We start from the raw sequence: 12,388 nt of genomic DNA on the forward strand, positions 1-12,388 counted from the left end.
TTTTAGTCTGATAACAAATAACACAATTATCAGAAGTAGACGTCATAAGTTACGAAATTCTATTAAAAAAAATTAAAGACATTTTCTGTCAAAAATTTGATCATATTGCAGAGATACATAATAGGATTTATGCTAAATTTTTTTTTTTTACTAAAGATCTTGGACTTGAAATCTGAGCAAGTTTAAAATTAGATTATTATTTCACGTGATATTGCACTTTTACCAATTAAAAACCCTTTTTCTATTTATTATTGTGCTTCTAAAATGTTGGTTCAAGTTGAGGGTTTATGATGCCTTTTCATTTACGATCTAAAGATTTCTAGCATAAGTTCAAACAAATTGATTAGCTGGTCGGAGAATACAACTCCGGTAAATACAACTCTTTAAGGGTTTGTCACATAATCATTGGTGTCTCTTTCTTCCCGTTTTAGTATAAAATTATGGATCATATTTTGTTTATATTAGAATTATGGTTAAGTGATTATTTTCTAAAAGTTTAAGTTTCTGGAAGAATTGATAATTTGTCTTGATATCAAAGCATGTGAAAATAAGTTCAAACCCATCTCAATTCTACCTCTTATTTATTTATTTTTTAATTTTTAAAACAAACAAAACAAAAGCCCGTTAAGCCTGACTTATTAAAGAGAAGTTTGGACTCATAAGTAAAAGTGAGTAATAAAATTATGAATAAATGATTAAATTCAAAATTTTCTATAAGTACCTTTTGGAAGAAGTGGTATTTTATGAGTTTCATCCCACTAAAAAATTAGCATCAATTTTACTTAAAGAAAGCATAAATTTTGCTTAAAGAAATCACAAAATAGTCCAATAGCATGTGACGCTTAAGGACAATCCTTTCACACTAACAATGACGTGGGACTACCATGGTAGGTATTTGACTATTTATCCATCCATCATGTTGGCAAACTTCATATAATAAGAACCCTTGATGTGAGTGACGATAGGCAATATTGGAAAAAGTCCAGAGAAATTATTTTAGAAGATTCTGCCCTTTCGTAAGGGCAAACTTTCTTCACCAATGAGCTATCTGTCCCTAACTCCCAATTGGGAGTTTTGGACTTAGCGCATAGCCGAGTACATGCATATGATTGTCAAAGCACATTAGTTATATGAGCAGTTAAGAAATTGAGATCTTTTTATAATTTTTAGGATAAATCATTAACTCCATTGTGAAAGTTATTAAATTTTTTATCATTCATGATTAAATTAATAATTTATGTTATTAATACTAAAATTTGAATTGACTTATGAGTTTTAGTTATCCAAATTTGGCAAAATTTTTGCGATATTTTGTTATTTTGATTTTCATTTAAAATATTAATTACGCAACAAGATCTAAACCATTATATATTTATTCAATAATAAAACTTTAAAATTTTATGAAGTTCATTATCATATTACCATTTTGAGCTTAAGAAAATTGTAATCAAGCCGCAGGGTTAAGTTGTTTGGTGACTTTTGTTTGTTCAAAGCCTGTAAGGAAAATACCCCTTCCGAATAAATTACTTATTACTTCTGCATCATGCGTGCAACCACTTCAATATTCTTTATGATATCTAATCTAACGGTCAACACGGAATCATAAAATATATAATATGACCAAGAAATCTTACCATGCGATCAAGAACTGATCATTTTGTGATATTACTTTCTATCAAAAAATTAAAAAGATCATTGTGATATTAACAAAAAGCTGTGATAGTTACCATTATACATATAGGAGTTATGTAATTGAAATTATATTTTGAAAATACGATTTTAACTTGAGTGTATAACTCAACGCGTGCAATAATAATTAGCGATTTACTTATTGATCGATCCACTTATACATACTTTCCAAATATCATGTAGGATGATGAAGTGAATCGTAACCCTCGAATGCTCCAATTGAAATAATAATATATGGTGGAAAAGTTGGGATGGGATGAGATGATATGATAGGAGACTTTGGTTTTGGGCATTGACCAATGAAATTACTATATGCTAATGTTTAAAGTGGACCCACAAAATGGATGGTGGAGATGCGTGAGTAGTGTGGTGAACGCAATAGTGAGCATATTGGTGGGTTTTGTAGGACCTATTAAAGTCTCCCCAAAGCACAATATAAATTGTCTAGCAAATTATCATCATCACCACAAGCCTCCATAGTCTCCCTTTATTTTGGCCACCTCCCAACACTATAATCACCTTGTCGGCCTCTTTATTCTCTCCTCTCGCACCCCACAAACCCCTCTCTCCCTCGCTCACACGGCATTGCTCAATCAAAGTTTCCATTTGCATTGTGTTTGGAAGCATATTACTCAACACGAAAACTTCTATCTCTCTCTCTCTCTCTCTCTCTCTCTCTCTTTCCAAGTCAAGATTTTTCACTTCCTAATTTGTGCTTTAGAGGCATAATAGCAAACCAAAATTACTTTCTCTGAGCATAATTTGATCAAAGTTTTCATATCCTCAGTGTTTGGAAACATAACACGCCTCAACAAAATCCATTCTTTCCATAATTCAATCAAGATTTTTCACTTCCATTGTGCTTTACAAGCAAAACGCCACCAAACCCACTTCTCTCTCTTTCTCTCTCCAAGTCAACATTTTTCACTTCCATTGTGCTTTACAAGCAAAACACCACCAAACCCATCTGCTCCCCCCCTTCTTTCCAGGTCAAGAGTTTGCACTTCTGCTTTGAAGGCACAACACTAACAAATCCATCTCTCTCTCTCTCTCTCTCTCTTTTCCCACCATAAGTTCGTATTAGTACATAAAGCTCCCACTTCTACAGCATAATTCAATCACAGTTTTCATTTCCTTTGTGTTTTATCAACATAACACACACCTCAATACAACCCACTTTCTTTCTCCATAATACAATCAACCTTTTCCACTTCGATTGTGCTATACACTCAAAACACAACCAAACCCATCTCTCTCCTTCCTCTCTCTACCATGAAACAGCAAGAACTCTCTCTCCAAAGAACCACAAGCACAGCCAGAAGCACCAGAAGAATCCTCCCTTCAAATTCAAGCCACACTCGCTCCATCTCTGACGACAACATCACCACCAACATTTCTCAAAACCTCTTAATCCCAAAACCCTATTCCCCACTAGTTAACAATTCCCTCTCTTCAACCACAAAAACCAAAACCCTCTCTTCCTTCCTTCGTTCCCTCCTCAACTTCTTTTCCTTCCCTTCCGTCCTCCCTTCTTGCAAATGGCTTTCTTTCCCTACAAACCTGTCCTTCAACCCTTCCTCAGGCAGAAAAGTCACCGGAACCCTCTTCGGCCTTCGCCGAGGCCACGTCACCTTCGCTGTCCAGCTCGACCCTCGCTCTGAACCCCTTCTCCTCCTCGAACTCGCCATGTCAACCTCTTCTCTCGTCAAAGAAATGTCCTCCGGTCTCGTCCGCATTGCCCTTGAATGTGACAAAGTTAATGTTACTGTTAATAATAGGAAGCTCTTCCAGGAGCCAACGTGGACGATGTACTGTAATGGGAGGAAGTGCGGGTACGCGGTGTCGCGCGCGTGCGGGGAGTTCGACTGGCACGTGTTGAGCACCGTGCAGAGCGTGTCGGTCGGCGCCGGAGTGATTCCGGTGGTGGAGGACGCGAAGAAGAGCGGCGGATCGGAAGGGGAGTTGCTGTACATGAGAGCGAGGTTCGAGAGAGTGGTGGGGAGTCGTGACTCGGAGGCGTTTTACATGATGAACCCAGATGGGAATGGAGGGCCTGACCTTAGTATTTTTCTTCTCAGAATATGAATGGGTATGAAGAATAGCTAGGCAAAGTTGAAAGAGTAAACAACAAAGAAAAGAAAAGTAAAAAAAAGAAAGGGAAAAAGTTGTGTTAATTTTGTGATATGTAAGATTAGGAAATTGTAATGTGGAAAAGAATGTTAATTTTAGTGACTTAATTTGTAATTTTGTATGGTGTAATTTTTTTTTTTAATGTATGTATTATCATGTGAATTTATCTTTGTTCTTAATTTTATTTTCGATTAGGCCTTATTACATATATATCTATACACATGCATATAGAAGAAAGGTCAAACAGTTTTTTTTTTTTTAAGTTAATAATTAAGTATATTTTGTGGATTCTAGTTAGTTCAATTAGTAAAATAATTGTGATATGTAAGATTAGGAAATTGTAATGTGGAAAAGAATGTTAATTTTAGTGACTTAATTTGTAATTTTGTATGGTGTAATTTTTTTTTTTAATGTATGTATTATCATGTGAATTTATCTTTGTTCTTAATTTTATTTTCGATTAGGCCTTATTACATATATATCTATACACATGCATATAGAAGAAAGGTCAAACAGTTTTTTTTTTTTAAGTTAATAATTAAGTATATTTTGTGGATTCTAGTTAGTTCAATTAGTAAAATATTTTATCATTGAATCAGAGATTTGTGGTTTAAATTTCTCCTATACTAAAAATCAATTAATATCTTGATTTATCAAAAAAAGAGAAAATTAGTATCTTTATCGAGTAATTATATAGTGAGTTTCATAAATTAAAATTCTATCGTATCTAAAAACAAAATTATATTTCTATTTTATACATACAACAAGAAGAAAATGTCATATAGTCTTATTAATCTTATTAATTTTCTTTGAATTAATAATTTATATTTTGTGGATTCTAGCTAGTTTAACAATTAAAATATTTTATCACTGATTAATATATTTGGAGTTTGAACTTTGCGTACACAAAAAATTAATTGATGTCCTGACCTAATGATAAAGAACAATCATTTTAGAGCAGACTCTATAAACTAAAATTCAATCAGACTTATAAAAAAAATATATTTTTATTATAAAAAAGTGTGGTTTACAACTCATAACTAAATTCTATTTATTATTCCTATAATTGTGTTAGCACTTCTTTACAACATATTTGATGATGCAGTAATCGTCAGTTGAATAGGTTTGTCCAGACAAGTCAGCAACCTTTTCTTCGTGCCTTCAATTGTTGTGAGAAGAATCCTCTTTTGAGTGGTCACCGGTGTGGTGCCTGCCACAGAATCTTCGATAGTAAAGTTAGCGTATAGAAGCTTAAAAAAAATGCGAGAACTCAAAATATCAGAGCTACAGCGCGTATATGTATCAGAATGCGTACCTTATTTGGTTTTGAGGAGCGTTTATATATAGCTCCATTGCTTCTAGCCATTGTGGCCTTTATTGTGGCTTTAGTGTCTTTTTTGTAACGCCTCTGGGCTCATTAATGTGGGACCCTTTAATGATCTGATAGCTGGTTTGCAACTGTTCAAGGTACTGAATCTTTCATTTAATGGCTTACCTTCCTTCGTCCATGACGTGGTGGGATGGACGGAGGTGCCTAATGGATTCATCTGGGCAAGAAGGTTCGTTGGTCCTATCAATATTATTTTAATTAAGGAAAAAGAAAACATTACATCTATATATGCAATTTTTTTTCAAAATTTTTTGTTACAATTAGTGAGGTGGTAAAATACTAATGACAAATAACAAAATTGTGTCAACAATGGGACGTGAAAATCTATAACAAGTTACTACTTTATTAAGTTGTGAAAAGAATTATAAAAAATGTTGTACATGTGCATGTAGCATTACTAAAAAAAAAAGGAAATTACAATTGCTATTAGTTAAAAAAAAAACACTTGCAATTTGATTTTATAATAAATATGATTGGTTTTACTTAAATAACATATAATAAACACATGAATAGTAGTGTTTTTTTTTTTGGTAAACAATGTATTTGGTCCCTATCATTTACACCATATTTCAATTTGGTTTCTAACATTTTAATTGTGTTAATTTGGTCTCTAACATTTCAATATCATGTCAATTTAGTCCTTACCTATATCACTTGGATGGAAATTACTGACGTAGTAAACGGCTAAAATATAAAATTAGTTTATTGTCATATCAACGGAAACTAATTTTTTATTTTGGCTATTAGCTATGTCAACAATTTCCTTCTAAGATATAACAATAGGGACTAAATTGATACGATATTAAAAGGTTAGAGACCAAATTAACACAATTGAAAAGTTATGGACAAAATTGAAATATGATATAAATAATAGAGACTAAATATGTAACTTATCATTTTTAATTTATTTATTTATGATTAATTGCATATTTAGGATTCAAATCTCTAACTATCAATTATTTATATATATATATAATCCCAATAAAAAAAAAAAAAAACTTTTAAGCAAGCACGGGGATTTTGATTGTAGAGAAAGAGGATCTTTTTCTTTCCGTGAGTGCGTGCATTTTGGCTGTACCAAATTAAGCAAACATTTTCAAGACTGATGGGCACGCTTGTCATCTCATCTAATCCCAAAAACCAGGATTAAGTTTAAGATTACCCCAACTTGTTTTGCGGCGTTTTTTGGCAATATTTTTCTCTGCGTTCATTGGATGAGATTTCTGAAGATTGCTTAGTGAAACTTCTCTAAGCTAAGGTCATGATCTCTTTTTTGATTATTTTAGTAGAATGAGGGCGTGACAGTCGGAGTAAGTAAAATGTAAAATTTGGAGGTACGTTGTGTTTATAAAAAGCTGCAAAAGTAAGATTACAACCTATGATAGGTTAAATTAAATGTTATAATTCATAGTATTTAAGTGCATATTTCTCGTGCCACGCAGTAATCATTAAGGATGACATATTTTAAGGGCAACATTTAGCTCCTAGTTCTATTAAATCAAATTGAAGTTTAGAAGTGAGGGAAGAAATTAAACATGGCTTAAAGTGTGTTTTCTTTTAACCATTGAAGCTAGGTAATTGTTCCTTGCAATTTTCTATTTCATTGGAAACATACATTTTCTAAGTTCTGATTGCTTAATATGCAAATTGCAACCATTGGAACAATAGTTTTTCTAGATCCAGTCAAATAAATGATATTATAGCAGAATGGTTAAAATACAATCTGTTGGGTAAGCAATTTGCTAAAGCCATAGTTTGGAGTAGATGGAATATTAGTATTGATGACTTAGGAATAACTTGTACTGAGGATATTATTATAAGTGGTTCTAGAGCCACTGGTCCCAAGGGATCTTATTGGATAGGGCCATTGGGGTCTCTACTAGCATCATTAATTTTAGATGCCATTTGGAGCCTTCGAAACAACGTGATACACAACGATGGCAAAGTGAATCTAATAACCACATTGGTTAAATTAGAACAAAATTTTTATGACCGTGTTATTGTCATGGACACAAGAATTTTTTTGAGCATGTAGTTGCTGCTGTAAAAATTGAGAAGACAACCATTGCGTAGTAGCTAGAGATAATAGAGGAGATATACTCAAGGCATGGGCTAGAATTATCGATATACTTTTGATCCCATTGGGATGTGGTGTGTTTGCCAGTTTATTTACTTAAATGTGAAACAAAAAGTGACTAACAAATAATCGGACTTATTTCAAATAAGTGAATTATATCTTTTTTTCACTAGACTATGACAATTTTGGATCAATTTAGTTTTGTGATTACAGATTTATTCCTAATATTTCATTTTCTCTTAACTCATTCTTCATTCATCCGAATCTTATACAAATCAGCCAAGTAACTTAATTTGACAGCTGATTATTATGGTGTGACCAACTGACCATATGTTCTTTCAAACGTTTAATGCAATTGTCTAAATAATCAAAGCACAAAAGAAAAATGATCCTACCAAATTTAAGTCCTATCAAATATAGTACATAAATGTCACTTTGATCTTATTAGATTCGTTCTTCGATCAATTGTATGTGACACTTTCAAATTGAAAGATTGTGAGATAGTTTTCTACGCCTCACATTGATCTTTCATTGAATGAATATATATATATATATATATTTATATGATATGGTGTCCTATTATAAGAAGAGTATATTGATGACTTTGAGGAAATAATCAAGCTAGCCCCCCATGCAACTTGGGCATTTGGTCCCCCAAGTGGACAATGTGATAATATATCACTAAGAAAGTGGCTCGACTAGTTGCCCAAACCAGAGAGAACATTTGGTTAGTAAGAAAAGTAATTGGTGTATAGGCCTAAAATCTTCCAGGATATGAGGAAAGTGTCACTCATATAGTGCATATCATTCGCTATTGTCACACAGACAAGTCACAAGTCTTTTCCTAGCTACATGGTGAATATTCGCCTTGGAAATCTATATATGCTGAGTGCAATAAGTTTGAAGATTCGGAATTAGTCAGGAAAGTGTGATACGTATGTAGTACAATTGAATGGAAAAAGAATTGAAAGCCCTAAAAGAAAAAGAAAAAGAAAGAAAGAAGAAAAACATGTTACTAGAAGCATATCTTGCTATTTTAGAATTGTTGTCAATTTTAAGATAATATAAGAAGTGTTCAAAGTATACCCAAACACATACATTCATACAAATACAGCAATCCATATGTTTAGGTATTAACTTATTGATGAATTATTGACTTTCTTGGCTAAACTTAAAAAAACATTTCCTTGATGTAGAAGCTTACAATTAATAATTCGACTTTGAAAGTACAAGCATTTGTGTCATACTGCTTGCTAAGAGATAACTACTACTCTCTCTCTCTCTCTCTCCCCGAAATAAAATAAGCAGAATATGATACAGAACAATCTAGTATGTATATATATATATATATATATACCCAGAACATTTAACAACAAGAGTTGGTGAGTTTGATCAACACGATCACATTGCACATGCATGCAGATCAAAGACATATGAAATGACAATCATGGTTGCACTAATATCAGCTAAAATTATGGTTGAAATAGCTAAATTTACTATTTCTTAACCATTTAAGTTTTTGGGATAATCAATAATTTATCATGATACTAGAACAAAGTTTAATCCCTATTTCCCCACTAATTATGGTTTAAAATGTCAAAAATCTCACATTTTGAGTTCACTTTTTAAGGAGGTAATTTATCAATATTAATGTGGATAGATATTATGCTTCAATGTGAACTAATATTTAACTTTTAAGACCAACTAGATCAACACAAAAAATGCAAATATTTTAATGTGCTTCAATGTGAACGGATATTAACTATTAGGACCTACTATATTAACACACAGAATGCAAACATTTCAGTGAATTAGAGGAAAAAAACAACAAAATGGTTTCACATAATTGTACATGACCGTGTCCTTTCTTCTCCATTTTATTTTTTCCTATTTTGAAGGATTGAAGCTATATATATATATATATATATAAACATGTAAGTTTAATTCTATGCATTTGTCCTTTTGATGAATGGCATCAAGCCCGATTGCAGGGAGTACTTTTGACAGCATTTTTCAGTTTTGGTTTTAAATTATTTAATATTGTAAGATGGTATTAGAGCACTCATTAATTATTATCATCAAATGACTCATGAACTTGATTGTAGTCACATGACCACTAGTAACAATAGCAACCAAAGGTCTATAATGGATTTATAGCACTAGAGAAGAATAAATCAGATGAGAATATGAGACACGAAATTAAAGAAACCATGGCTTAATTAGAACCCCACCTAACACGCAAGACAAAAATGCCCAAAAAACAAGCTTACGATATGTACCCTCTATATTTTCCTTGGTCTTCACCTTATTGGTTATAAGCACAATTCATGGCCTGCAGGAAACGCAAATTCAGGCTGGAGGAGCGGTTATGCCCCCTTTTCCTTCAACAATATGATAAATTTTCTTCGCTTGATTCCTTAGAGAAAAATAAAATAAAAAGGCTTATGATGTATGATTTTGTTTATCACTTTTATTTGTTTCCTGTTTTTATTGGGTGATTAGCCAATCTATTGAACAAATTTCAGATATAAATGGATTTGATAATACAAGATGAACAAAGTTTAACTACAAAATTGGTTGTAACTTAAGGTTACTATCTTACTCAATATCATTAACATTACTACATATTTTGAAAATCTAACTGTTAGATTGCATGTTCTTTACGCCTTTAATACATGTCAAATTTTGCGCCAATCGGATATTATTTACTATACAATTTATAAGATTATATTTAATGCATAATTTTAAATTACAAAAACTTGCAATTTAAATAATTTATTGATGATTCAGTTATTGATTTTTAATTTTCTAGAAATTTTGTAAGTGTAGAAGATATAAAAAGAAAATGTAATCTAACGGGGGATTTGTCAAAATTCACTTCTAATAAAAAGATATAGACAAAATTTAACTACAAAATTAGTTGTAGCCTTACTCAATATTATTAACATTACTATATATTTCAAAATCTAACCGTTGAATTACATGCTTTTTATGCTCTTAATACACATGTTAAATTTTATGTCAATATATAAGATATTATTTATTATAAGATTTATTTTGATTTAAGATATTATAATATTATATTTTATGCATAATTTAACTTGTAATTTAAATAATTTATTGATAATATAGCTATTTATTTTTTTTTTAGAAATTTTGCAATCATGGAGAATATAATAAGAAAATGTAATATAACATGAATTTGTCAAAATTCACCTCTAATAAAAAGATATTGAATAAGGTTATAATTTTAGACTACAACCAATTTTGTTAGCTAAGATATAAGTATCAAAGTATCAAAGTCAGTTTTCCCCAAGAAACATGGCCACAAGTTTGCCATCCCACAATTATTGGCAATAAAATTACGTACATTATTATTATTATTATTATTTTGGTAAACATTATTACGTACCTCAAAAATGGGAATAGTCAGGAAATTATAAGATATACTTAGATTGCAATGAAATTTGAGGATTTGGAATAAAAGAGATTTTGACTTTATCCGCAAAATAGTTGAATGGATTTTTAATTTTAATTACAAATGAAGTTTGAAACTACAAAAATTAAAAATAGTTTGCCAAATACCCTGTAATTTTTATACGTGCTTTCATTGATTTTTGATGAACTTAAGAAGTTATGATAAAATTCCCAATTTCTTCCTTGACTTTCTTAAGGCTATAATTATATAGTAACAAACTTGGGATTTGGAATAGTTGGAACCAATTAGTTAAGTAAACAAATTCTAAAATTCTTCAAGTTATCTCTATTTTTTTTTAACGATACAATAAGATTGAACTTATGATGTCTACTCTATATAATAATTGTTTTATTTTTTGTGTAGTGAGATTCAAACTCAAATTCTTTATTTGGTACAACAAACTTTACTAATTGAGTTAAATGAAACCCTATAGTTTAAATTATTTTTTTAAAAAGGGTGATTGTAAATTAATAGAACACTGTACAATGAAAAAATAAATTATATGTTTGAATAATTAGTACTCATTAACAAACATATTTAGATTCAATTATTAGAAAGAATAACTTAAAAATTAAACAAGGAATAATTTGTACTGTAATATACCAACTCTCGTTCATTTGATGTTTTCATTGATCTGGTTAAATTTCATGACAATTAAATTCATAAGGAATAATTTTCTTATATATATATATATATATATATATAAACCCCGTAAAGATGCATGCATGTAACTTGCCTGACTAGACAGTGCATCCTTGTTGGCAATGGCACTTCACAAATGGAAAGTGAAAACTAGCATGGTCTTCTTTTTCACCAAGAATAATGACAATAAGATGTTGTATATGTATAAGTTCAAAAAAAAAAAAAAAAAAAACTAAACAAGTGACAAAGAAAGCATAAGAGCACATGGAAAAGGAAATCTTGGTCATGGTTAAGAGTAGCATATATTATTATTAATCCAAGAAAGATATGCGCTGCAATGCTGTGTGGCTTGTGAAGAAACAAGAACTAAAAGAAAATCATAGAGAATGTAACTATGCCAATAAAAGTGCAAGACTGCAAGGAAAAGAAAGAAAATGAGTTCGATAAGATATTTGAAGAGAATATACATTGTCGGCCCAAAGACAGTTGATTGATATTTCTTCAATCTCTATAGTCTATACAGCTAACCTAATGCATACGCATATAATTTTTTAAGCTTTATACACCTGTCTTGGTCAATGGCATCCAAAAAAAGTAACTTGTGTTAAGAATTTGTGTTAGAATCTCATACACTCATCTGTATAGCGATCATGCATGTCTGGTTAGAATAATAATAGTTAAATGATTAAATTAATATAGTACGTTTTTATGATAATTGGTAATTTATACTGTGTATCATTTGGCTTCCCTTTGAGCATGGAGACTGCTTCCAATCTATGCCCTAGGTTAGGCGTACACATGCTAAATAGGTATCATCTCCTAATCCAATCCTCAAGAGTCATAACCCAATTTATCAAGTCCATCTCTACATGACATTGTGAAAATACTGCTTAAACAAGTTTTAGATTGCCAAAGATAACTTGTTATAATAAAATGTCCTACCCAGCTCAAAAGCCTAGCAATTCATACAATATTGTGTTAA

At 31.2% G+C, this 12,388-nt stretch overlaps 1 protein-coding gene across 1 annotated transcript; it reads left to right on the forward strand.

Moving 5' to 3' along the window:
* The first annotated feature begins 2,127 nt into the window (after positions 1 to 2,127).
* Positions 2,128 to 3,948, forward strand: LOC112015129 (protein MIZU-KUSSEI 1). Its single transcript, XM_024047488.2, has one exon. The coding sequence runs from the start codon at positions 2,962 to 2,964 to the stop codon at positions 3,772 to 3,774; it is 813 nt and encodes a 270-aa protein (XP_023903256.1). The 5' UTR covers positions 2,128 to 2,961; the 3' UTR covers positions 3,775 to 3,948.
* The last annotated feature ends 8,440 nt before the right edge of the window (positions 3,949 to 12,388 follow it).

Source organism: Quercus suber, unplaced genomic scaffold, assembly GCF_002906115.3.
Source record: "Quercus suber isolate HL8 unplaced genomic scaffold, Cork oak 2.0 scaffold_265, whole genome shotgun sequence".
Lineage (NCBI taxonomy): Eukaryota > Viridiplantae > Streptophyta > Magnoliopsida > Fagales > Fagaceae > Quercus > Quercus suber.

What these genes read in the sequence shown, in the direction of transcription:
- LOC112015129 (XM_024047488.2), top strand. Translation starts at nt 2,962, where the DNA reads ATGAAACAGCAAGAACTCTCTCTCCAAAGAACCACAAGCACAGCCAGA.